Source organism: Pyrenophora tritici-repentis, chromosome 1 (genome assembly GCF_003171515.1).
Source record: "Pyrenophora tritici-repentis strain M4 chromosome 1, whole genome shotgun sequence".
Taxonomy (NCBI): domain Eukaryota; kingdom Fungi; phylum Ascomycota; class Dothideomycetes; order Pleosporales; family Pleosporaceae; genus Pyrenophora; species Pyrenophora tritici-repentis.
In genome coordinates, this window is record NC_089390.1 from 7756602 (window position 1) to 7783201 (window position 26600).

Sequence of the window (26600 nt, forward strand, 5' to 3'; positions counted from 1 at the left end):
AGGGGGCTCTGCATGGTGCGTAGTTGTAATTGGTCCGACGACGCCACCCCTTGCTGATCCTCATGCTACCCTGAAAGGTAAACTAGGCGAAACAACGTCACCGGCAGCGAGGTGAAAGCTGGTAGCGCAAGATCGCGATCCAGTGACACAGCCATTCACGACACCCTCTGCCTGTATGAAGGATGCATCGTACCTGCATGGACATGAGAAAACCTCCCTGCAGATTGCCTCTCGGCCGTTCCGGAGCGGCTCATTTTCACATGGAAATTTCCCCAGCCGTCCATGAGAAAGCCATGATGCTGCAAAAATGCCATGCGTGACAAAAGATGACGTTCTACTGAACCCATAATTACTTCTGCTTCGATACAGCACCCCTGGTCAATGCTCGGATTTTCTCTCCGACGTCACTCTCAGCCCCATGCTGAGACTGCCCAACGTGGTGCGCCGACGGGTTTGCTCTCATCGGCTGTCCACTACTCTGGGAACAGGTGGCGCTTCTTGGGATGCCCAAGTGACTGGGCGCCGCACTTTGATTGCTGCGAGAAGAAACAGGTTTCAACGCCACCGAAGTGGCTCAGTCGGACGTGTGTACTGCCTGTGGCTTAGTTGTGACGCTCCCCTGTGGGCCTTGAAGAGGAAGCATGCCCTGTAAGACCTTGTCTCGGGTTACGATCGTCGCATCAGGCTTATCAGGTCGCTGTACGGTATCCATCACAAGGCTTCTAGAACGAACATCAAAATCCTTTGGGCCCATGTGTGGACGTCATGTTGGAATGCCATGTCTCATTTTTTTCCCTTGAATTCGCAGCTCAACGTGGCGTCTTTGGTCTACTATCTTTGGTTTGGTGTTTGACCAAGACTGTGGGGGCCAAGTTGGGTTCTCATGAGGCGCCTATCGCACAAAGATAGCGACTGGAAGGGTCTCCGGCTCTGCAGGGACTGAGCGTATTGGTCGCGGACTGCTAGAGGCCAAAGGCCTTGCGATGATAGGCGGAACAACCGGGAAGCGACAGTGTACCCATACCTGGGTGCGTTACAAGCCACTGGTAAAGGGCATTACGAAAACATGGCAAAACCTCTTGATACTGGCTCATCACTCTTCCGTAGCTTGACGTTCGGTCCAGAAACCCTTGCCGTAACTGACAAGGATTTCCTGACCACGCCCGATGCCTGATGACCTTTTTCCACTCTTGCCAGCACTGAGCACAAACACACCGACTCTCTTCTCTACTTTGCCGTTGCCAATCTCGACATGTATGTCGCGAAACTCTGCATTCGGTGCCGTTGAGACTCCTCGGTAGTCGTTGATAAAGCGTGCTTCATTACCCATAGTGGAAGCATCGACGCCGATAGCCAGCTCGCGATCGAGTGACAAGTCATAGTCGGATGCCGGATTCAAATCGGCCTGATCGTGAACAAAGCCAAGATATGGCAGGATGAAGGAATCTGGAGAGAGCTGCTGGTTAGCGTACAGCGCATGCTGGCCATATGCCGGGTGGGCCACGTCAGACACTGGTGTTATCTTGACGTTTGTGTATGGTCCGCGTGTCTTGTAGACTTGTGCAGTCGGCCCCAAATCTGCCTTTTGAAATATCAAGGCGCTGACTTTGTCACTGTTCAGCTTCTTGGAGTATGACGGCGCATGCAGGTATGTGATGTGCACATGCCAGCCTTTTGGCACAGCGCCTGCTGTTTTAGGCATTCTCTATTCGACGATGATTCAAAGACAGGCTGCGTCTGGTTGTGGTCGGTAAAGCGTGCAAGTCGAGTGTTGTTGGTGAGGTAGCTACCGAGGGGCTCACTGTTCGTTTGCACGAGCGGCATGACTTCGGCACCACGGGGGGGAAACGACGGATTTCTCACCCGCCCGCGCCCGTCTCACCCTCGCCGTATCGTGCTCACCGATAGCGATCTCTTCTCAATCGACTCTGGCGACTAACGAAAATGACTGGCCGTCACCGGGAAATATCAATATGTCAGAATTGATGTTGCTCGTGTTGCGCGGCATGTCATTTGTCCTGCAACACACTTGCTCCCAAGTAGGTGCCGTCTTCAATGCAGCTTCGTTATAGTGGCGTCCACTAAGCACAAAGGCGGCTCCTGATGGATGCTGAATTAGCGACAACAGCGGACGCGAGATTGCGAGGACGCGCTGTCACGCAAGCCCAGAGGCTACGGTCGGCACGCTGTGGCCGAATCCATCATGGACGCGCCAGCCTCGATTCCAGGCCATTTCGCAAGGCTACGATATCGAGTGTGAGTGCACCACTGTCGGCCCTCGCACCATTTAGTCATGGGTCTAGACGCTGCAGGAACCCTCAATGTCCCCACTTGGAGCGTGCACCGACACCTACAGCAACAGACCGCTCAATGACCGGCTATCCCCTATCAATCGCAAGGCGGGCTATTTTCACTCACAGCTCAGGCGCGGGGGCTCCACTTACTGTCACGATGAGGAATCTGCGCTGTGGTGATTCTTCAGGTGCCAGTATAGCAGGGAACATTGAATACCCAAACATGGTTTTGCTCACGTGCTACACTGCACAACCACCAGCCGTCTGCAAACTGCATGTACACCATATCTATCACACGCTTACTCTACCGGTACGCATCTACTACACCATCGTCCTACTACTACAAGGCTCGATTGCGAATTCGCCATCCTGCACGGCTCCGCTACAGCTTCTCTCACTCTTGCCGCTGTGGATCACAAACTTCCGGAGATACGTGCACGGCGGGGAGATGAACATGTCCGGTGTGCACAATTCGCACAATGGCCTGCCACTGGCCACAAATGGTTAAGAGAGCCGGCTTGTGTTGAGGCGGCATGGTCGCTTGGCAGGGGAAATGTCCACCTCATCTCGTTTCTGCCCGTCTTCTTTATGGTGATTGGTTACTCCGACTTCCATCAATAAACAACTCATAATGGCCCACGCCCAAGCTTCCCACAACTTCCCCTATCCCGTACCATGGCCTGGCACTATCCACCAAACGGGGCTATCGGCCAAACGAGCCCTTGCGAAGCTGGCAGACGAACGCAGCCATGTCAATAGGCCCCCTGTTCACGGCCGACGGCTGTCTTGGTAAGGCCATCTTCTGTAGAGTTCTATATAATATCTTCTCCAGCATCCTCTCTTCTTTTTCCTCACCACACACTCACTACACTCACTAATACCCGGTTATCACCGATCACACTCGTTTTCAACGACCTCCATCGCCTATTACTTAATACCCACCGTATTTAATACCAACCCCCAAACCTCACCATCAAGATGCGTTCCTTCGCCGTTATTGCTGGCCTTGCTGCCGTTGCCGTTGCCGCTCCTCAGTACGAGAACGCCTACCCTGCTGCCCCGGCCAGCTCTGCTGCTCCTTCCAGCTCCGCCCCGGCTGTCCACTCCTCGGCTCCTGGATACGGTGCCTCTTCCGCTGCTCCGTCTTCATCTGCTCCCGCTCACGTTGCCTCGTCTTCCGCCCCGGCCTACGCCACCACTACTGAGGTCATCAGCGCAACCACCTACGAGTGCCCTGAGCCAACCACCATCACCTACGGCCCCAGCACCTACATCATCACCTCCAGCACTGTCCTTTCAATTCCCCACTACACTGCTACTTACGTCCACTCCGCGAGCCCCACCCCGGTCGCTCCCGTACCCAGCGCCTCCAAGCCAGCTTACACTCCTGCTGTTCCCGCAGCATCCGTCACTAAGCCAGCTTACACTCCCGCTGTTCCTGAAGCTTCTGCTACCAAGCCAGCTTACTCGGCTGCTCCTCCCGCACCCCATTACCCCAGCAGCAACGGCACTGTGCCCAACGCTCCCGTCGGCACTGCCACTGGCTCTGTTCCCAGCGCCACCAAGCCCGTCACCCCTCCCCAGTTCACTGGTGCCGCTGGCAAGGCCACCGTTGGCTTCTTCGCCGTCGCTGGTGCCGTCGCTGCTTTCTTGTAAGCGGTTCACTCTTGAGTGATGTGGCTGGCCATGGTTTCATGACCATGGATGGCTTAATCTCATGAGTTTGGAAAGAGGAGGAGTAGAGATAAAGAATGGCTTCACGGGTTTAATGTCTTCAAATTCTGCATTTTCACGATTCAGTCTAGGATTATGGAGCTGCGGTGTTTGCTACGACTTATCCCCCAACGCTTGTCCTTGCGCCTACCCAGGTCGCAGCAGCATTTCGCATGGATAATAATCTGGTATCTTAATACGCCATTTTGGGTTTGAAATGCTCAAGTACTGTTAATGGGCTGTCTTTGGAGGAAGAGTCGTGTGGTCTTCCTTATGGTCTGAAATGTTCCTAGATTCTTCGCCTCTATCTTGAAAAGAGTCGGCAAACACGATTTTTTAATTCAACATGATTTCCATCTTTACACTCGCATCTTCTGTTTTCTCATCTTGCTTTCTTGATGATTGTACATACATTTTGCACATACATAGTACTAGAGTTTAATGCCCATGACCGAGACGTTGAGTTTTACTGCTTACCGCTGTTCCACGGCCCTTCCTCGTATTCGCGTCCCTGTGCATGACGTGATTCGGATCAACAACCTTTTCTGCAAATATTGAGTCTGGAAGCACAATCTTGCCTCACCGCCAATCCGATCGACAGACCAGAACATCCTTTCCACTCGCCCAGAGTCTTTCTCTTACCCCCTTGTCAGTCGCCCGCCCCGCCCAGACTCTAGGTATTTACCCCATCGCACAGTCTAGCCCCTCATCTCAATCCCGGCCAATACCATACCCCAGTCGTTCTTTCTCCCTGGGCGCTTACCACCCGGGTGACATAAAATACTGGACAGTGTGGGTAAGCACCCAATAGACGTGTCTGGCGACTACAGTGGCTTTTTTACACTAGTATGTCCAGTATTTTATGACACCCGGGTGTACCAAAACCCCCAGGAATACCGCACCAGCCCTGTGCCCTTCTTCCCTTGCTCCGACGAGACAAAAGCAAAAGGTAGAACAGACTCGGGGTCATAACGCAGGGTTTCTGGTTTGTTGCTGTTATCCTAGATGCACGCGACATCGCCGCACGCATCAATGCATTTTATTTATTTTTCTGTCTTCCCTTTGACTCGACATCTGATTATATTTTAATATCCTCAAAGCGGGACAAGCATGCTGTCTAACCGTCCTAGCCGCGTCCTGTGCGGTCTGACAAGGCCGGGGGCCACGACGCAATAAAGGCCCGGTATTATCGATACAAAATAGCGCCATTGTACCTGGAATAATAAACGGTGCATTCGGAATCATCTCTATGAGTGGCTTACGATGCAATAATTTCCTGGGCCTGCTACTCTATTTTTGTACCGTCCGTTGCTGTGGTGGTGACATTGGGAAGGACTAGACGGGAGGTTCTTTATTTGGTTGGTGGTTCGGCTTTGAGTGGGTGCGCTATTGATTGACTATATGTGGGCGTTGTTATAGGTGGTAGAGAGGCGTTGTTTATCCTGCAATACGAGGTGTGGTTGTTGTTGCTGGGTTTGGCGAGGCTTGGAGTTGTAGGTTGAATGGCGAGGGTAGTGCAGTGCGATTTTTTTGTTGAAATTCGTGAGTTTGGAATTGAGAGTAATGTGGGCAGTTACAAGAGGTGACGTATGGATACTGTGCGTGTTTGTGCTTATTATGCTACTTCATAACTTCGATCGTTCGCCGCGAGGTACTGGATGAGAATTTAGCGTTAGTTCCTGGTGGAGAAAACGTATAGCGGGTTTGTTAAGATCATCTATTCTATGACTTTGCTTTATACCTGGGGTCGATAGTTGATCCTCGTGAGCTGTCCATGTTAATATACAGTCTCGATCCGACAGTGTCAAAAAAAAGTTGCTATTTTCCCGCAACATTCTTTGATAGAAGCTAAGACACTTATTACTATTAACACTATCGCGTTGCTAGCCCTCGCTATCTTCTCTGCGACGGATATAGTCACCTCAAACATGAGACTGCGTTATCGACGCTGGTTTTCGATCAGTGCGCGTTAACATCCGAGACTGATATTAAGTATTCCGCTGCGCGTACATGGTCTTCGAATTCTCTAAAAGTGTCTGAGATATCGCTAGGAATACTACGGATAGCTGAGTTATCCTCGTCGGTATAAAACTGTGCTGGCAAAGCTGCCTATATGTTAAGTGCTCGAGATTTGAAGACGCGATGTGATATCAGCCACATGAGAAGCTATTCCGAAGCCGAAGTCTTTGACGTATGAGTTCGGCACGCGTACGTGTACCTCTTCCATTTTTCTTTTTGGTATTCCTTGGAGCAGTTGTACGCTACTTCAACTATGTGCAGCGCAGGCCGAGAGATTGTTTAATGGGAACAAGCATGGATTGCCTCCGTTCCGGAGGCGATGCTCGAAGGTTGCAGAAGGACACTACAAAAGACTTGTTGGAGCACGCTACTTCTACCATGGCCCTTCTGTCAACTTGTTACCATGCATGTATAGGCAGTTTTGCTCTCACTCGCACCTTTCGCCATCTAGCCAAGTTCTTCGAAGAACAAACCTATTTGTTTGCGTGCCAAAGCAAGCTCGTTTCTAGCACTCTTAGTCTCTATGGCTTTGTATATTCCAATGGTCATTTCAGTAGCTTCCTTTGCTTCATTGAACATTCCACTTTTGAGTCGAAGACTGAAAGTGCGAGGCCATACTCTTCATGTACTCGTGTGTAAGATGCTAAACACGCGCGTAGCGAACCTAATGCTAAGAAAAACTGTCACGGCCACATATCTAAGCGCCCTCGTGTCACTATCTACAGCGTAAGGCACAAACTCGAGCCATGGCGCGTATATGGCCACGACCCTAGATAGGTTCACGGCAACTGTTCAGTGACGAGGTCTTCATTTAAGAAGCTATTACCGCTATCATCTATAAGGTCTGCGCTCATAAGGCGCCCTATCATTAGGCTCTGTCTCCTTAGCTCCCGAGTCCTTTAACAAACCACCATGTGGAGGCCACATAGATAGACTTCGTAAATCTGCAGTCTCGTTCCAGTACGATGCCATCAATCGCATCTAGACTGCTACTTGTGGTGTAGCTCTCGAAGATCTCATAGTCCAATACCACAGAAAGCATGTCTTAGGTGAGTCTCAATCCATCTCGCTGTTTCATAACTACCCTTGAATTTTCTCGTTTCATGCGTAAGTAGCTTGTCTACCAGATCCAATAAATTAGAGATGTTTTGACTATAGGCCAAGTCATCAGCCCTTACCACTTGTACGCGTGTCTAACACCGTGTTACTATATGTTTTGGTTGCTATTCACCCATCTTAAGCCTCGCATCGTGAATCAGGCTCAAGCTCAGTTATGATACTCACTGGGAATGCCTGGCTTGTAGGTAATGTTTGACATAGCTGCAGTAGAGTGCGATTCGGCTTCCGTAGGTGATCACCTCGTCGTCCAAAGCCTGGCTCACATCGTCTGCCCTCAAAAAATGGATGTCGCTAGTCTTTACGGGCTCGTAATCATAGTGACAGAGATGACCATATCAAGAGCGATTGAGTATTTCTCAAAGATTTCAGGCCAGCACCAGTGGAATTGACGCGGAGCAAGCGGGCACGCAACTTTACACTTTATTAGAGTAACGTACCTCACGGGCGAGTGGGCCACTCCGCTAAGACCCCACCAAAACATACTGTTACCTACAGTACTTTCACAATAAGCCAACAACAAAACAATCTACCAGCTTTAAAAGAGGCTCGATTACAGCTTGCTCTCAAGGCTATCGAACGCGACGCGACGCTGTCGCAGAGACGCGCTGCAGCTATCTACAACATATCTCGAGTAACTCTTAGGCGCCGACGCGCTGGAATACCTCTTCGGAGCGATTGTACGCCTAACTCAATAAACCTCCTTAAGACAGAGGAGGATGTAATTATCCAGCATATCCTTAACCTCGACGCGCAAGGATTTCCGCCCCAACTTGCTGCTGTGCAGGATATAGCTAATTCTTTGTTAGCTGAGCGCCACCGCGACCCTGTTAGTCAGAACTAGGCTGCAACCTTCGTCAAACGTCGCCCTAAGCTTAAGGTCAAATTCAATCGCAAGTATAACTACAAGCGAGCCCTCTGTGAGGATCCTAAGGTTATATAAGGCTAGTTCCGACTTGTAGAGAACACAAAGGCTAAGTACAGTATCCTTAATAAGGACACCTACAACTTTGACGAGTCTAGCTTTATAATGGGCATGATATCAACTAGAGCAGTAGTCACAGGCTCTGAGCGTCGAGGACGACCAAAGAGCGTTCAGCAGGGCAATCGCGAGTGGGCTACAGTAATCTAGGGTATCAACGCGACTAGGTGGGCAATCCCACCTTTAATCATCTTCAAAGGCAAGAACCACCTCTCTGCCTAGTACAAGGAAGATAACCTACCTCGCGACTAGGTTATTGCAGTCTCTGAGAACGGCTAGACAGCAAACAAGCTTAGTCTAGAGTGGTTAAAGCACTTTAACGCTCACACAAAGAAGAGGACTATAGGAAACTATCGTCTGCTTATTATCGACGGCCACGAGAGCCACGACTCGCTCGATTTCCAGCAGTACTGCAAGGATCACAACATTATTACTCTCTGCATGCCTCCTCACTCGTCGCACCTACTACAGCCTCTTAATATAGGGTATTTCTCGCCTTTAAAGACAGCGTATAGCCGCCAAGCCAAGGATCTAATGCGCAACAAGATCACCCATATCACTAAACTAGAGTTCCTACCGTGCTTTAAAGGCGCTTTTGACGCTGCGATTATAAAGGCCAATATACAAGGAAGCTTTCGAGGCGCTAGCTTAGTCCCATTTAATCTAGAGGCTGTGATATCGACGCTTAACGTGCGGCTGCGCACTCCACTACTACCTACCGTCGAGGACGGTCCCTAGCAGTCGCAAACTCCAAGCAATACCCTAGAACTTAGGTCGCAATCAAAGCTAATTCAAGAGAGGATTCGAAGACATGTAGATAGCTTACCTACGTATATGGTTGAGGCGATCAAAAGCCTGTCAAAAGGTGCAGAGATGATAGCGCATTCTCTAGTGTTAATAACCAAGCGCAACGCTAAGCTCCAAGCCGCCAACGAGGCCTCAAGTAAGCGTAGATCATATAAAAGGAAGCGCTTACAGCAGCAAGGGACCTTAACAATTAATAAGGGCGTGCGACTGACGACTCTTAAGGAGTTTGGGGCATGTAGTGATAGGAAGAAGGCGAAGAAGAGAGTGCGCGTTGAGGCAGGCGAGCCTAGCCAACGACGCTGTGGACGCTGCGGCGAGGCAGGACATAATATGCGCACATGTAGGCAAGAAGCAGCGATAGATTCTGAGTAGAATAGTCTATTACGATTTCTATTTACTATCTTTGACGGTGCTATATAGTCGTGTACAGTCGTGGTTTTAATGGGGTCTTAGCGCAGGTGGCCCACTCGCCCGTGTGGCCCACTCGCCCGTTAGGTACGTTATCGGAAAACAAATTATATAAATTGCTTCAATAGTAGACCATCTTCTAGTAACCTCTACTCCGCCTCGGCAAATGTCACCGTCAGGCCATACAGACGAGGTGATAGGCACATTGTGGAGCATGAAGAGAAAGACATCGGTTTAGTGTTCTTCTCGGCATGTGATATATAGTTGGGAATTTCTTTGTCTGTGACAGACCAAGAGCCTCGAAAGCGTCTTGCCATGATCGAAAAGCCGAATTCTGCCTCACACATGATGCCACTGAGCCACTGGGTCGATAGAGCACCGTGTTATCTTATTTCATTTAGGTGACTTGCGGTTGCGTACCCAAGTACTCCCATTCAACTGAGGTACCAAGATGTGAGCTTCCAACCCTCCGTAAAGCATGTCATCATTGAAACGAGAGACATCTACATGAGCCTCATACGCGGAGACTGCTCAGGTGTTCATCAGCCGTATTCTCTTACACTCATTGGACACGTGTTATCATGGCCGAATGGTGCCTTGTGGAGGTATTCCATGTGGCTAAAGGACCAGAGTCTATCTTGAACATCACAGCTGGAAGGCAGCTGGTCAACACGCACCACGCTTGCATTGGCCTCCTTGAACGCCCAGCAACTTGCGACCCTCCTACCCACAAACTGGGTTGTATTCTGCAAAGTCATCAAAAGGCTCTTTCCCAGTTGGCCATGCTAGGGTGATATTCTGCAAAGTTAATGATAGAATAATGCTCATCACTTGAGTAACTACCTAGGTATACAAGCAGTCAAATGTTCTCGAAAATTCATGTTACTAATGTGCATTTTGTACTACGGCTTAGCTCTCTGACAAACGGCCTACAAGCGGGAAAGACCAACAACCTCGCGGGGAGCATGGTAAGTAGGAACCTTCATGTCCAGAGCACTACCACTGTATCCAAGATCCTCTCCTGTCAACACGGCGCACTTCTCGCCGATCAAGAGCGCGGTCGAGTATGTGTTGCAGCCAACGTTGTCGGGGCAGATGGACAGGTCGGCGACCTTGAGACCCTTGACGCCGTGGACGTTCAGGCGCTCGTCGAGTACACCGTGCTTGACGATGGAGTTGCCGTTCTTGGGAGCCATGGAGCACGTTCCGAGTGAGTGCCATGTAGTCTCAACGTGGCCTGTGATGTGGTTGTTAGTGAAAAGTTCATCACGTGATATGCAGTGAGGAAAACAGGAACAGAAATGGAAATGGAGACGTACGCTTGGTCCAATCCTCAATGTGTTTGATGTCCTCGTTCGAGTAGTGGAGATCGTCCATGATTTCCTGCTGGTTCGAGCTCAAGAAGTTAGGCTGGGGAGCACGGCCCTTCTCGAGTGGCATAGTCCAGGAACCATGCTGAATACCTGCGGTGATGTTGCCAGGCAAAGCATACGCATTGGTAGTAGCTAGATCCATGTCGCGGGCGCGTGCGGGGCTATCGTAGGCATAGGTTGGGTGCATGTGGTGCACTTCACCGGCATAGGCCGCCATGCGACGGGCAGTCTCACGCGACTTAATGTAGCCCCAGACCATCGGTGCCATGTCTCGCTTATCGTTCATGAAGCCTGCGTCGAAGTCGGGTGCGTCATATGGGTTCGGCGAAGTGATATGGGTTGAACCGCGAGAAAATGGATATTCCCTGTTTTGAACATTAGTTCACTGTCATGACCACCAGGGGGGCAGGGAACACTTAAAAGAAATGAAACATCGTATAGTAGTTGCCTGGGGGTAGCTGCATGTGGTCGCCGAAGAATCCAGCAATAACGGAGTAGTGCATAACTGGCTTGTCGGGTTTGTTCTTGAAATACGAGTCCCAGCCCGAACGGAACTCTGGGCAGGGCCAGCTGTCCATCATCTTGAGCTCTTCCTCAGTAGGACGAATCTTGACTCCAGCTTCGATACCGTTGGTAGCTAATGGTCCAGTACCATTGATTTCCCATTGGTTAAATACTCGCTTTTGAACTTCGGGATCACCGCGTACGAAATCATCGAAAGACTCGGTACCTGGCTTCGCTCTGTACGGAGCAAAGGTCAGGTAATGGTCCTGGAAATTGAGACCAACACCGGGAAGATCGACCAGGGGCTTGACGCCAGCCTTGCGGAGCTTCTCTGGGTCACCGATACCAGAGCGCTGAAGAATAAGTGGAGAGCTGAGAGTACCACCAGAGACGATAATCTGCTTGCGTGCCCTGATAACTCTGGAAGACTGCTGTGTGGGGTGGAGAGGCTTGGTCGGAACAACTTTCACACCAACTGCGCGATCACCTTCCAAGATAACCTTCTCAACTTTGTTGGAAGTAAGAAGATGAAGGTTCTGGTGAACAGCGCGGGTGCTGTGGATGTATCCATGAGCAGAGTCAGATCGACGTCCAGTGTCGCGGTTGATCCACTTGAGCCAGTGCTCAGCACCATGTCCCGTGACCAGGTCCTGAAGATCGTCGGTAGTGGGGATGCCTTGAGACTCAGTAGCACGAAGGAAGTCCTCCTTGATTGGGTAGGTGTAGTTGCCGAAAGAAACCTTGATGGGTCCCTCAAATCCGTGAATGTCGCGGTTGTTGCAGGAACGCTGGTAGGTCTCGTGCTTCTTCATGAGAGGAATGAGCTCCTTGGTGGTCCAGCCCTTGGCCTGGAAGTCATCGTAATCAGAAGCGGAGGCTCGGGTGTACATCATGAAGTTGATCGAAGATCCACCACCAAGAATGTGTGCAACGGGCACAACAGCTCGGCGTCCATCGAGCCACTCCGAAGGGCGAGAGTAATAGAAGGAGGCAGTCTTGCTGTCCAACTTCATATTACGAGGGTAAATGCCGGGGCGGAACACCCATGGGTTGTTGAGGTTGTTCTCTCCAGCCTCAATCAAGAGGACCTGGAGATTGTGGTCGAGATTGGCCAGACGTCCAGCAACGACACATCCGCAGGAACCACCACCACACACGATGATATCGACCTCATCGGGGATCGTCATCTTGAAGGATAATCGAGATTGTCAATTGATAAAAATAGAGTCAGATGTCAAGTAGTCAACCGCAGGAGAGCAAGTCAACTGGGCATGATGTTTCCATGATGGTAGCATCAACGTCTATTTAAACTGTCAAACCCCGCACTCTGGGGTCTTCGGCTTCAAGGAGGACCCACCTCCTCGGCCGTGTAACTGATACGGCTGTTGGACACTGTCCATCACAATAGCTGTACGATTCATGCGTAAGGAGGGGGGCAAGTACCATCTGGCCAGACTCTCTAACCAGGAACGACTAGCCGTGGCATGGGATCCTACACCACAATGCCCTTGTGGATAGCCATCTGAAGCATACTATTCAAGGTGAGCCGGTAGACTTGCGGATCCGCAAGTGGCCTGTGCCTAGTAAGCAGGGATAAGATGAGAAGTAATGATTGGTTATACAGGGCGTTGATCAGAGCGAGAACCGATCTGACGGTACTAGATAAAGTAACAACTGGAATTGACGCAGCCAATGTCGCATGTTTGTTAGCTTGGTGCGGAGAAGGATTGCATCCAGTGAGGAGACATGCTCAGTTGCGTATGCAGGCCCACTCTTGGATGTAAGCACTGCGGACCCGATGATGAGGCCAACATGGGGACACCCGGGCATCGAACTTCAACGTATCACATCTTGAGAATGAGGAGACAAGGCCGTCAATCACGGCCAGCGCGGATGGTCAATATGGAAGAAGCAAAGGAGCATATTCTGAGATCAAATTGATGTACTACGGATTGGATTGCTAAACACCATGTATATGCATAGTGGGCTAGTCAAAGTACGTAGGTACTTGATCTGTTTTCCAGAGCTCTTCATCAACTACAAGGATATAGCTTTTAGAGCTCATGCGTATGCGGCAGGCTGAGCTAGCCTCCAGGCGTCTGCGGGGGTCTTGCGGCGCTGACGTTCCACTCGGAAGCGCTTTCTATCGTGGAAGAATCCGGATGTGGGGTGCAGTAGTGCCTGTGCCTCATGCTTGGGAGGGGGTATCACTTGGCGTGAACGCTAGCGTCAGCAACTAAATGCGGGGTTAGCTCTGCGACAGCCCCCAGAACACCTCGGATCAACGGTAAGCCAGTCGTTGCAACGGCCCAAGGCGGGTGAGGGATGGCTTGTTACCGCGCTCACCATCTTGGGCCAAATAGTTTGTATCGATTGCCAAACTCGTCCTGAACCGCGGATACCAGATGCGCTCAAGTCCATACACAGCCTTATTTCCGAGCTTCACGAAACTATCGTGGCTCAACCAAACTTCAAGGTGGAGGAACCAAGATGAGATTGACGTGTCATCTCCACTTCTACTCATCATTAACCGTAAATGGCACAGCATGGATCCATAGATGTCTCCTGAGGAGTCTCTAGGTATGTCCGGATTGGGTGGGACTACTGCAACGTGTGAGGCTGTATGCATCCAGCCCTAAGAAAACATGAGACTAGGTAGACATACACGTGCCACGATACTGGAGCGATATAGTAGAGTCAAAGTCTATATGTACGTCAGGGCTCTCTCGTCGCTGTGAGGGGCTACAGGAGGCTGTCACAAAGACGCGCCATGTGAGGAATGCATAAGCCGGAAATCGAGACAATGTCATCATGCAGTAACTGGAACTCCCCACCTTCTCAACACTCCGTCTGAATAGTATAGATCAGACTCGAGTCTGCAGTGAAGTCATAGTGTGGCTTGGCCTCGGTCTTAAGGCCCACCAGTCAGCATCCGTCGATCCCGCCGATCTAAACGGTCCTTCTTGAGGCAAGCTCCTCAGTCCGCCTTTCACCGGTATAGTTCAGTAGTTCTTGAAGATCAATGAGGCAGTACACGGAACAGCAGATACGAATGGGTTTCTTGGTCTATTTCGCTTTGAATTGCGGATCCGGTGCGTCCGGTGCGTGACTGCAAAAGGTCCGAAAGTACTAGCGATACAAAGATGCCTACTCCAACAAACCCGTCTAACATGGGTATAATTTCCAAGATTCAATAGTCTGGGGTAACGCCGAAAATGCAGTTTTAGAAGAGTGGAGAAGAAGTGAACGCCTCGGCTATGTCAAACGTTGAGAGACGGACGAATCGAATACAATGCTCAAATGACCTCGTGTCGTTCCCAACCGGTGGGCTTCATGTGTGCAAGGTCTTTGGTTGGATGCGGCTCTTCCGGATTTCGGTACTCGCTCACATACGGATTGGGATCTTCCTTTTGGTCGAGGTTACCGAAGGTATGGTTAACTTCTCGATGCTTGCTCTCGTCTGCGCGGACTAAAATCTGTTAGCAGATTGTACATGGCAAGTAGATGTTCCGGTATACGTACTGTAAAGCAGCAAATCCCGCATTGTACGATGACCTTCAGGCATGTTCCAATAGTCAATCGCGATCTCCGGTGCTTGCATCTTCTCCCATTTGGGCAGACGACCTGCATCTAGATCCTCAATCTGACGGGTATATGTAATCACTGCCTCCTCCTCAAGATATCCGATGAATCGATGAACAGTACGGGGGCTGAGTAGGTAGGCGAAGAACAATGCATTGCAAAAGACGCCTTGAGCTCCAAGTACCATGAGGCGCATGAAGCGTCCTGGCTGTTGCATCTTGAGGAACACGAGGAGATGCATGCGCTCGTTGTAGCTTTCTTCGAGCAGGGATTCAATCCTGGAAGCCACGTGTTAGTGGAAACTCTCCGTACCAATGAGCAGAGATACATACCATCCGTTGTCTCGCTTCATGCGCCTCATCGAGTGCAGATGTCTGAGCATGCCGGCAACCATGCCTGGGACACCTGCGACACTCTCCAGAAAGACGTTTCGGATCAGATATTTCTCTTCATTCATAGCGAACTTCCTACGTGCAGCGACGGGATCCTTAGCATCTACATCGAGTGCTTTGTGGTGTTTGTATCCGGTCGCCTTGTCGAGACCCCAGCGTAGTACCTTGACAGCAAGAAGAGCGACCTTGTCGGACATAGTCTTCGCTTCGCGATGGGCAACGACGACTTGATTCATCTGTTCTTCCGTGTATACTAGATACTGTTAGATGAATGGATATACGGAATGTTTTCTGAAAATGTGCAACGGCGTGTACATGATGGGATGTCCTGCTGAGTAGACAGGAAAACCCAAGTGTATATATACCCGGCAGATAGACGTGAAGGTAGCTCTTCTTTCCTTGTATAGAAGCAGTGTACTCACCTGGATGGGGCCATGCTGCATGAGTCTTCCGGACTTTGTCTGTGGGATGTTTCTCAAACCACTCCTTGATCTTGGCTCCGCCACTAGGCGAGGAGGTGAAATGGCGTTGGGCTTGGAGGTGTTGAGCCGCTACAAAGGTGGGTCGAAATCCGACATTGTAGCTCTGGAAGGATTTGATAAGCTGAGCAGTAGCTTGTCTTGGGGATGCACGCGTTGCTGCTCTTGTGGAAATCATCAGTGGACGAGTGTGGTATGTAGATCAAGTGTCAAGGTAGTTGAGTAAGTGTGATGATGGACACAGATGGTAAACAAGGGGCGACAGTGAGGTAAATGTCAGTTCTTTATATCATCATGGACATGACGCTGATGACTATAAAAAGGCACGCAAACAATGCTTCGCGCGTAGTCCTGCCGCCGCTACGCCGCACTATCACCCGGCTTACGGCAGACTCGGCGACCGCATAGACCTTATATGAGAGGCCAGGCAGTGAATCAGAATCGTCGAGAGCGGGAGCATTGGTCGCGTGGAAAGGTAGGCCTGATGCGGCTGAGTAGCGAAGTTGGTCAGCACGAGAAGGAACCGGAATGGGAAGTCCCCGATGCCTCACGAAAACATGGCCGGGAGTCGCTCCTGGGTGCTTTAAAAAAGGAAAAGCTCTGCAGAAAATTGTTGCAACGTAGGTTTAGTGTTCAAGGGCAACAGGAGCAAACCTTTTCTGAATGGATATTCGTGGTGCAGCCAGATGTTGAGTATGAGGAACTCATGACTGCTGGTTCCGGAAAATGCTCGTCGGGGCTTAGCTCGGGGAGTCGCCAGGCGGTCGCCGGACCCACCCTTTCCCGTAGGGCTGATAGCGCGCGCAGGCGTTCCTAGTCAATGACGGCAACGAAGAACTACTACTGAAAATTTGATATTGTAGTGTTTCCAATGTTCACTGTTATCGATGAAGTGGCTGCTTGCCCAGGTGCCATTTGATGCAGATAGGGGCGTGAGATGCACAGACGCGTTGTGCTTATTCGGTCACGCGACTGTGCTCGCATTGGCAACATTGAGAGTGGCAAGAGACCCGACTGACAGCCTAGAATGTGTATTTGTGCATTTGAGTCTAGCTAGATGATATCGATGTGGAAAGCAGAGGAGAGGAATCATTCAATCGAAAGTCATGATCGTTCATTCCATCGAGTATACCACAATTGCAAGTCTTCAACTACTGGACGTTGAAGCTGCTTTCGCCCGACTTGGCTGAGATGTCAGACTGGTCGACTTTGGAGACGGATGCTGCCGGAGGACCCTTGTTCAGGTGTTGGACGAACTCGTTGATCTTGTCTTCGCTGCCCTGGGCCTCGCCTTGGACCTGCGAGATGCCAGTGTCAGTGGCGGATTCCAGATTGGATTGGCGCACGCCCTTGTAAGAAAACAATGAGTCCTGGCGCATAGTCGACATTATATTTCGCTTTGCAGGTGATATCCAGTGTATTGTGTACGCCCAGCAGGAACGTGGAAGCGGCTTATTGCTTCTGCGAGAGCGGGGTCCGCTAGGGGCATATGCTTACACTTCCATCGGATGCATTGGTGACAAAGCCAGTGATGCCGATACTTCTGGCCTGCTTCTGTGTAAAGGACCTGAAGTTGACGCCTTGTACCCGGCCCTCGACCTTGTACTGAATCTGGGCATTTGCATTAGCTATGCATAAAGCGGGCCAGTATAAGACGCAATACGCACTCGCTTGGCTGACATTGTGACTGTAGGTGAGAGAAAGCGCTTCATTAGCTGTCACGAGCGAAAAGTCGTGTCTAGTTCAGTTTGATTTAGGTGAAAGAGCAGGTAACGTCATAGCCGACGGTTGTAGAAAGCAGACCCCTGCCATCTCTCACGCGGAATGCGGGGCGTGAAGAAATTCTGGAAGGCGCACCCGACCAGACGTGTTGCAATGTTTGGACACATATGCACTCAGCGCGACCACCGTAACCACTACGCTTAAACGGCGCCGGAGATTGCGTTGAGTGAGGAAGCTCAGGGCGTTGATGACGCTAGTCGCGTTGTTTTCGGGGATACCAATCTCGCGTTCGAAACCACTAATCAAACACCCCCCTTTCGAACCCGAATCACATAGCAACAACCGCACATCGCCCAGGAGGCTCAGCAATCATCTCTAGGCCTAGATAACCCGCCACATCTCACCGTAAATGCCTAGGATCCGCAAACATCGGATCTCACTGCTCATACGGAGTCTAACGACAGCTACGGCCTTGCATCTTCCACCCCTGTCGACCACTATGGACACGACGCCCAACTCTCCACCCGCACGATCGACTTCGCCCGAACCATGGGTGACGCCATCGCTGGCCATCGGGGCCATTCCACCGCTGGATCGTTCAGTGTCGACGGCTTCATCTGTCTCGTCAGTATCTGGCCGCTCAGCGAGCTCGCGCCTCTCGGATGGCGGCAGGAGGCGCGGGTACATGAGACCTGAGGGCACAGAGTTCTCCAAGTCGGCGAAGAACAGAGAGAGCGTTATGAACCTGGGAACTATCGCGCATCTACAATACTACTTTGCGCGAACCGGCCTCTTGGACACGGCTACTGGACGTGTAGCCAAAGGGCGCAAGCCTGGATCGCGCACAGCGAGCGGCAACGAGCCAACCTCACCTGGACTCGACGCCGACTACGGGCCACTATCGCCTGGTCTAACAGAGAATTCGGAGCATCATCTGGGAGAGGGCTTCGTTGAGTCACCACTCGATGAGACGGCGTCGATGGCTTGGGAGGATCCCGAACCCATGATGCTCCCACCCACAGTCAGCACATACAAGAACAATCCCATCTACGTCCCACCGCCACCCGACATGACCGTCCTTCGTCGCGAACTGCGCGAGTCGCTCGCCGAGTCTATGAAGCATTTGCAGGAGTTGGAGAAGGGCTTCTCAGATGTTCAGCCGGACGGGAAGACGGCCAAGAACGGTGGCGCTGACGCCTCCGGGTGGCACGAAGTGCAGGGCTTGAACTTGCTGGACGTCACAACACTAGCCATCAGGGCCGCCAAAAACTATTACACTGCACACGAAGAGCCGCAACGACTATACTCGATCAAGTCCGAACGCACGATCCGAAAGGAGCTATATGACACACTAGAGGTTCTGAAGCGCTTGGCGATTCGCAACTTTGGCAACGGTGTGCAGCCATACGAGGTGACCCAACTTAAGCAGTGGGTCATGGACATTGGCGCACTTCTCGACACGGAGGAAGAAAAGGAGCGCATTGAACAGGAGAAGCGAGAAAACTGGTCGTGGCGCGAGGGCGACTGGTCGGGCAAAGAGAGGGAGCGAGAAGTGCTCTTCCTCCGCTCTTTCGACAACAGCCCAGAGCCGCTCCCCGAGTGGACTACGCCTGCCGCCGACGATGAAGTCCCAACTCCTTTCCTTGCCTCACTGCAGAACGGACTGCGACTAGTCCACCTACACAACACGCTGGTCCGAAGGTCAAAGCGACATTTCGAGCAAATCAAGACGTTTCACGAGGACACAGCCAAGCCATATCGCTGCGCCGACAACCTGCGCTACTGGGTCAAAGCCGCGGAGCTGCGCTGGGACATCAAGTTGGACGTCGATGTCATGGGCATAGTCCAAGGCAAGGACGCCGAAGTGTGGAGGAAGTTTGACGCAGCACTGTTGCAATGGTGCCAAGGCGTGCGCGAAGAAATCACGCTCGAATGGCTAAAGGAGAAGAACCAGGCTCGGACGCCTACACTACAGATTGACCCGAATTACGAGGCGCTGTGAAGTGGCCACAAAGTTGGCAAATATTGATGGTTTTCGGCACATTTCCTTCCATGTCCATGTTTTCACCTTTCACCTATCACCTATCACCTATCTAATTTGCACGAAGATCATGTCACTCCAGAATCTCAACTCCCACGATAGATTTGCACAGATTATTCCCTGGTAGGAAGTAGGGATTGTTTTACTATTCCACTCAGAGGGCGCCAGGCGGTGGCTGGCGACTTGAGATAGATACCCCTTTGCATCGGCGGCTTGCAGTCATGTAGCGTTCAATACAGTTACAGTCAAGTGGAGAAGTTCAGCATGGGGCAAGGGTGTGGCACCTAATATTAGGCTCGTATCATAGCAAGCAGCGGATGAATGAAGACGGTTGCAGAGACATAGCACACTCCACGGGTTCCCCGAATTTGTGCGTGCGCGATGAAGGATGAAACATGCATAGCACAAACGATAAGATCGCCCGGGCACACTCTGGAAGCATGGCACAGACGCGGTGGCGTTGCAGCTTGAGTAGCATTGGAGCACTGATAGCAGGGGGGAGCTGGCGGAAATTGGGGACAGCGGCAGCTCGTGTCTCACTTGCGGGACGTTTTGTGAACGGGTGTCTTCAGAGTTGTCGGACAAATCTCCTCCAGTTTTGCTAAATGTATACCTGGCATCGCGCATCTCTTGTGACGCCTCCACTCGTGTTGTTGTGTCACGGCAGTGTTATCAAACAAAGCAACGCGTGGGCTGGGCTAACGCGACTTCGGATCCGGCACCTTTCCAAAAGAACGACTCATCTCCCGTTGATCGAGCATCCGTGCATACAGCGCATTCAGTCTGCGCAGCGTTTGTTTTGCCTGGAAGCGACCTGGAGACTTTCTCGAGGTCCAAACATAGAAATGCTCGATGAGCGACTCGGCCACGCCGCCTATAGTGAACAGGAGCAGCCCCGCGACTGCCGTTGACTTGCCAGCGAAGACACCGCCGAATCCATCAACGGCCCCGTCGACGACAGCGTCATCACCCAAGCCCCTTCGACACACGCCTCCACACATTGAAAGCACCACTAAGCTCGCGAGAAATGTTTCGCCCGGCCTGCTGGCACGTATGAAGTTTCTCAACCAAATAAACGACAACAACAACAAGAGCGCCGTCGACGTCGGCCGCATCGAGCAAGATCGACTGCGCCGGCTCGACGAGTTCCGCAAAGCTCGCAGCCTCGACATCGAGCGACGCGGCACCGCCTGGAGTGGGAGGCCCGGCCAGGACGGTCTTGGTCTTGCCAGCCAGCGAGCCTCTCCGCTCGTGCCACAGTCGACGGGCGAGAGCGTGCCTGCGCTACTGATGGAGCCCGACTTTATGAGCGACCACAGCAGCGTCGTCAGCACGAGCGACAAGGTCCTGCCGTCCGAGTCTGAAGCCGACGTCGAGCTTGACATGCAAAAGTATCGCCTGCCGGATGTCACCAAGCCCGAGAAGGCCCTCACTCAGACCATGAGCGCGACCGAAACAACTACGGAAAGCGCGACCAACTCCCCAACAACAATCACCACCACCACCACAAACACCACAAACATCGCCACCACCACCACCGCCCCAACTACCACTACCATGGCAGTAGCGACCGAGACGGAACCTGCTGCCGCCCCCACGCCCCCGCCCAAAGACACTCCCCCCTTCCCCTCCCCTTGCCCATCGCCGACCTGCTGGACGAGCCTTCCGTGCTCGACGACAACAATGGCATCGACATTGAGTCATACTTCCAGCGCCGCCACTACCCCCGCGCCGGCTCCATTTACACCCTCTCCAAGGCCAGCTTCACCAACCAGATTCAGCAGCTCACGTCTATGAAGCTGCCACCCACCACCATCGCGTCCGAAATCACCGCCCTGCCCTCTGCGACCCTCGCCGGACGTGCACTCCACAAGGCTGCAAACGACATCCGTCTATGGATTACCAAAACCAAAGAGGTCCTCAGCGGCCTCGACGCCGAAGACGACGTTGAATGGGCTGCCGCTGCCGGAAGAGAAGGACTCGCAGAAGTTGACATCGCCATCGGCAAGTTCGAAGGCCTTGTCAACGTCTACATCTGCGCCATCGAGGACCTCCAGTCGCGCTCCGACATCGCGCTCCTGCCCGCCAAGGACCAGACCACGCTCGTCAGCCAGATGGAAGACATTGTCATGAACTGGGGCCAGATCAAGCAGACCCTCAGGGGCATCAAGAACCAGGTCGAGGTTGCCATGGAGTGGGAAGAGCTATGGAACAACGTCCTGGGCGAAATCGGTGCTGAAGTTGAGAACCTGAGCCGGCTGGTATTCGAAATGGAAGAGCGCCGGCATCGCGTCATTTCCGACTCAGTCGCTGAGGCCCCCGAAAAATTCGACATCTCCGAGCTCGAGACCATTGTCGAAGAACTCCCGCGCAAGCAGGCAATGTTGAACAGCAAGCGGTTTAGTATGCCGCCTACACTCGCCGTCGTGTCCCCCATTTCGCCAATCCCGCAAATTGAGCAGGAAAACTCGCGACTGCTGGCTCTCTTCGCAAAGTTGCAGCCACTGCGGGCCTCGCTTGACTTCCTCCCCATGCGACTCAACACCTTCCAGATGCGCGCGAGGTCCATCTTTCCCTCCGCCTGCGACGAGCTACTACGCCGAAAAGAACAGCTAGAAGCACAGGAAAAGAAACTCGAAGCCGAAGCAGATGCACTCAGAGAAGAGCTGGGTGAAGACAAGTGGGTGCACAGCTTCCGTCAAGCTGGCAGCAAGGCTGTTGCCATGTACGAATCGTGCATGAAGAGCATCCAAAGGCTACAGCAAGCCATCGACGACAACGAGGAAGAGAAGCTGTCAACGCGCATCGCCACGTACAAGGACAAGAGCAACCATTACCCACCCTCCATGCGACGCGTCCTGGAGTTGATCGATATCGAGATGAAGCATAGGTCTACGGTTAATGGCGAGATTCTTCGAATTCAGCAAGATGTCCGTGCAAAGGTCGAGGATCTGGAGACGGTGACTGCAAACATGGATGCCATCCTTGCTGACTTTACAGCTTCGCGCAAGCTTCGCGACTCTGTCTCCACTGTGCTCTCGGCTCGCACCGAGGCATCTTTTGCGCAATCCAATCTCGACACACCGGGCACCTCTCCTGCTTCCAGCGTCGTCTTGAGCCGCAACAACAGCGGACACAAGTCTACGTCTACATCAGCGGCCAAGAAACCTCGTCAAACCAAGAGCACAGCTTCGAAGCCTGCATTGCCTGCCAATCGACGGTACTCAAGCGTGCCTCTGAGCACTACTGTCCCTCCTCGCAAGTCTTTGCCATCATCAGGACGCTTAGACTTCTCATCTTCTCGTGCAATGGCGGGTACTGCAGCTAGCCAAGCACGCGCAAAGACTCCTACAGACAGGCCTGCCCCGAAACCTCGCTGGAACTCTGACACGCACATGCGAGACACTGTTGTCGGACACAACTTCAAGCCTCTGACTCTGACTACACCTTCGCCATTCCGAAAGGACAGTGATCCACCTGAATTGCGACGCAGCACAGGCAGCCGTTCGTCGATTCCCGTCAAAAGCCCCTTGGGCCGTTCTTCGGTGGTCTCTTCGCCCCCTTCCGCCCGCTCCTCTGGATCCACAACTCCAGCACAGCGCCCTGTGCGATCCTTGGCGAGCCCCATGCGTTCCCCTGCTACACCTGCAAAGGACAAGTTACCAATCCGGTCTACCCCTGGGACTTCACCTCAACCAAAGGCAAACACGCCAGCATCAGACCGTACAACGGCGTCAGGCCGCCAAGTGTCCGTAGCTCCAGAAGAGGTTAACGGCACTAGCAATGGGAACGGCAACGAGGAAAGTCCCGCAGCACGTCGTGCATCTCGACCTCCTAGCGCTTCAGCCAATCGTCGCAGCAGCTTCCTGCACTCAGCGAAACAGCGAACCCCATCGACCTCCGCCCCGAGGGTTGAATCGAGCCCTGCTTCTGCCACTGGACGTACGACCAGCAGACATGCCAATGCGGGCGAAGGACGAACGAGCGTAGCCGGTGAACGACGCACATCAAGCCGCATTAGCGGACGTCAGTCAAGCCAAGGAGAAAGGCCCGGTTGGAGATAGGCTCTCACAAAACGGACGTTTATTCTTGATGCACCCGCAAACAACTGAACGAACACCTTCCACTCATTTCATCGAACGACAGCAACATGACGCATTCATGTCAGCGATATTCCCAATAGCGTTTTCATCACTTCACTTCCACCATGGATCCTGGTTTGGTCCTCCACCCGTTCCTTAGTATTGACTTTAGTGCCGAGTTGCTTTCTTCTTTGTTGGAACGCCTCCCGATGTATCATTGACTATTCGATCTCACCTCTGGATCATTATCCTCTGTATTTGACTTGGCGTTTGAGCGGTTGGGAGAACAGTATCCTATACCCCGGTGTTGATTTGTTTGCTTTTCCGATACACCTTCTTTCCACCACATTCTGCCCGTTTGTCAAGCGTCTGCGGGATCTTTCAGCGCCGTTTTTTTTTCAATTTTCTGAGCATGTTCGAGGAAGCAGTCAACAGTTTGGTAGATACTTTAACTAGATTGGTACGCATAGGTGGAGAGTTTGAGGAAAGGGCTAACACTATGCACGCATGGCGTTGGTAGTAGTTAGAATTGATACCATATTTGAAAGGGTTTTTTTTACAACACAATCGCCTGTGCCTTGTCGAATGTGAAATGGATGGTGAGCTGGATGTGGTTTAGCCCAAGGGTCCATCTTTAGCGTCTCTTCAGCTGCGGCTGGCGTCTACTCGGTGGGTGGTGACATAGCCTCAACCTATTCGCCTAATCGAAGCCTCATTACGCCATCGTGAAGAATCACCGATACTTGTAAAAGCTTATGTCCAGCTGTAAATGTCGTGCATTTAGCCCATTTGGAACTTGTTTATTCTCAAGTCTAGAATCACGCCCTCCATTTGCGACCATAGATAACGACGAACGACACCATAGCAACACCAACAACACCATTTATTCGCCAATACGACCCATCACGCGACTTCCGAGCCGGTCTCGATGTAGTATGTTTTCTTCTTCCACCTCGCCCTCTCCCCGCACTCTTCTTCTCCGCTCATGTCAAACTCGCCTAACACCAACAAAAACACGTAGTTCCTATCGACCATCGACGCAAGTTTAGACTATGAGCCTGCACGTACTATTGGCGCATACCTTTGGTACACACCATATGTCACCCTCAGTCCGTCTAATTGTTTCGTGCTCGACGCCGGTGACGGCCAGGTCGTCAGTTACTGTATTGGTACGGCTGATACGGCGGCATTTGCGCGGCAGTGGCGTGAGGTGTTTTTGGGTAGTGTGGACGAGATCGTTGTTCCTAGGCCAGGGGTTGAGAATGCGGATGTGGGGATGGAAGGGGAGACGGTTGGGTGGTTGAGGAGGGCGGTGTGGGGGGCGGAGTGTAGTGCGTTACTTGGGGAGGAAGAGATGTTAGAGAGGTGGGAGTCGCATTTTCATGTCAACGTGTTGAAGGGGTGGCAAAGAAAGGGGTGGGGGAGGGAGTTGGTGAGAAGGTTTTGTGAAGAAGTGGAGAGGAAGGAGGTGAGGGGTGTGCATTTGGATGTTGCGACGGGGAATGAGGGAGCGCGGAGGTTTTATGAGGGACTGGGGTTTAGGCAGTGTGAGGGAGTTTGTGGGAAAGACGAAGGGGCTGTGACTTTGGTGAAAGAGTTGGGTCTTAACGCAGAGATGGAGAGATGAATGTGATATATGCTGGCTATGTGCTTTAATCAACCAAGGATGCGCAGGTCATAGTTGTGATGACCTTTCCTCCGCGGCCTCTTCACCACTGTCTCCTCTGCAGCTATCGTTCTGCGCCTTGACGGCACCTTAGCTATCACACGCGTATTCACTTCTTCTATATTTCTCATCTTTGCACCCAATGTCTCCGCGAAAGCCTTTGCAAACGCTCGAGCAACAGAATCATACGGCTCCTCTTGCGTTTCTACGGCAAACTGATGCGCCCCATACCATCTTGTTACCTCATTCACGAAAAAGCCCTTGCCATCCGGTGCAACGCCGATATCAAGCCGAGCGCCTACGTTCAGTGAGCTGAAACCAATGTCACCTGTAGCTTGAAGTCGTTTATACACATCCAGCGCGTAGGCTGTTAGCGTAGAGTAGCTTATCTGTGGATACTGTGGCCATGTTGTCTGAGGTGTTACTCTAGCCGCACTATAACCTTTCGGCAGTTTAGTAGCGTTTCGCGCAATCATGTTTGTGGTGGAGGTAGAGGATGTGCTCGAATCTGCGTTATCGTCCTTCCATAGGGTGTGAATGGCATTGACGATGTACGGTGTTCTCGTGGCAGCAACACCAGAAGACCCTTCGGTCGCAACAAATACTCTAAACTCCCCAAAATCTACCAAGAAAGTCACATAATCCTGATGGAACCACCGATAAAACCCGGTCTCATCCAACTCATCCTCATGATCAACTGGATACTTGCCTTCTGTGCACTTGGGCCCCCCACGTGCATCAGCACGCAGGATCTGAACGTGATCCCCACCGCAGCTGTTTGAACGCTTCATAACACTCGTATTAGCGCTTGAGAGGGTGCATTCAGCCGTTGTCCCGGGATAACACGTCTTCGGTCTCCACGTCCCTGTCTCCTCTGCGATACGATCGAACGCTAGCATATCGTAGATTTTGGCATCGGCCCACACTATCTCTTCGCGGGGAGGGTAGATGGCTCCGCATTCGTGTGTTAGGGAGTCGTATGCACGCGCCCAGGTATAAGGGTGAATGTCTTGTAGTGCATCGAGCCAGATTAGCAAGTTCTTCTTCTCAGCAGTGGTTTTCGTGGATATATGTGAGAGGGCGGCGGAGACGGAGGAGAGGTAGGTGATTTGGAATGGGTAGGTTTGATGGAGGTGCTCGGTTGTTACTATTGTTTGGTGGAGAGCGGAGTATATCTTGCCTGTATAGGTGAAGGTGTTTAGGTAGCCTTTTGTTTCGCTACGGAGGTGGGCGCGGATGCGTTTTATGGAGGAGGGGTGGAAGTAAAGGGGGCGTGCAGTGGAAGGGGATGGTTGGTAGGTGATGTGGGTTGTACTGGACTTATCGACAGGTATCAGACGTGTGTGTTCGTCGATGGAGACCCAGAGAATGTGTCGCTCATTCGATCTAGGAAAGGAAGGAGTCATGTTCTACCGTGATT

General features: G+C 51.9%; 9 protein-coding genes across 9 annotated transcripts; 4 read left to right on the forward strand and 5 right to left on the reverse strand.

Annotated features, from left to right (window-relative positions):
- Window positions 1–1093: 1093 nt before the first annotated feature.
- PtrM4_029900 (SET domain containing protein) lies at window positions 1094–1702 on the reverse strand (the record flags this gene model as incomplete). The annotated part of the gene is made up of 1 exon (XM_001941900.1): window positions 1094–1702. One exon carries the CDS (start codon window positions 1700–1702, stop codon window positions 1094–1096), a length of 609 nt encoding a protein of 202 aa, XP_001941935.1.
- A 1570-nt stretch (window positions 1703–3272) lies between these two features.
- PtrM4_029910 (Atrophin-1 multi-domain protein) lies at window positions 3273–3950 on the forward strand (the record flags this gene model as incomplete). Its single annotated transcript, XM_001941901.2, has 1 exon — window positions 3273–3950. One exon carries the CDS (start codon window positions 3273–3275, stop codon window positions 3948–3950), a length of 678 nt encoding a protein of 225 aa, XP_001941936.1.
- Window positions 3951–8172: 4222 nt separating this feature from the next.
- On the forward strand, window positions 8173–8862 carry PtrM4_029920 (uncharacterized protein; the record flags this gene model as incomplete). Its single annotated transcript, XM_066103887.1, has 2 exons — window positions 8173–8265; window positions 8404–8862. The coding sequence occupies 2 exons, from the start codon at window positions 8173–8175 to the stop codon at window positions 8860–8862; spliced, it is 552 nt and encodes a 183-aa protein (XP_065966089.1).
- A 1406-nt stretch (window positions 8863–10268) lies between these two features.
- Window positions 10269–12403, reverse strand: PtrM4_029930 (GMC oxidoreductase; the record flags this gene model as incomplete). Its single annotated transcript, XM_066103888.1, has 3 exons — window positions 10269–10576; window positions 10659–11077; window positions 11145–12403. 3 exons carry the CDS (start codon window positions 12401–12403, stop codon window positions 10269–10271), a joined length of 1986 nt encoding a protein of 661 aa, XP_065966090.1.
- A 2109-nt stretch (window positions 12404–14512) lies between these two features.
- On the reverse strand, window positions 14513–15847 carry PtrM4_029940 (uncharacterized protein; the record flags this gene model as incomplete). The annotated part of the gene is made up of 4 exons (XM_001941903.2): window positions 14513–14685; window positions 14739–15076; window positions 15131–15443; window positions 15613–15847. 4 exons carry the CDS (start codon window positions 15845–15847, stop codon window positions 14513–14515), a joined length of 1059 nt encoding a protein of 352 aa, XP_001941938.1.
- Window positions 15848–16820: 973 nt separating this feature from the next.
- On the reverse strand, window positions 16821–17351 carry PtrM4_029950 (uncharacterized protein; the record flags this gene model as incomplete). Its single annotated transcript, XM_001941904.2, has 3 exons — window positions 16821–16967; window positions 17167–17280; window positions 17337–17351. 3 exons carry the CDS (start codon window positions 17349–17351, stop codon window positions 16821–16823), a joined length of 276 nt encoding a protein of 91 aa, XP_001941939.1.
- A 539-nt stretch (window positions 17352–17890) lies between these two features.
- On the forward strand, window positions 17891–19393 carry PtrM4_029960 (uncharacterized protein; the record flags this gene model as incomplete). Its single annotated transcript, XM_066103889.1, has 1 exon — window positions 17891–19393. The coding sequence occupies one exon, from the start codon at window positions 17891–17893 to the stop codon at window positions 19391–19393; it is 1503 nt and encodes a 500-aa protein (XP_065966091.1).
- Window positions 19394–21225: 1832 nt separating this feature from the next.
- On the forward strand, window positions 21226–23496 carry PtrM4_029970 (uncharacterized protein; the record flags this gene model as incomplete). The annotated part of the gene is made up of 1 exon (XM_001941906.2): window positions 21226–23496. The coding sequence occupies one exon, from the start codon at window positions 21226–21228 to the stop codon at window positions 23494–23496; it is 2271 nt and encodes a 756-aa protein (XP_001941941.2).
- Window positions 23497–25170: 1674 nt separating this feature from the next.
- PtrM4_029980 (AMPKBI domain containing protein) lies at window positions 25171–26586 on the reverse strand (the record flags this gene model as incomplete). Its single annotated transcript, XM_001941907.1, has 1 exon — window positions 25171–26586. One exon carries the CDS (start codon window positions 26584–26586, stop codon window positions 25171–25173), a length of 1416 nt encoding a protein of 471 aa, XP_001941942.1.
- Between the last annotated feature and the right edge of the window lie 14 nt (window positions 26587–26600).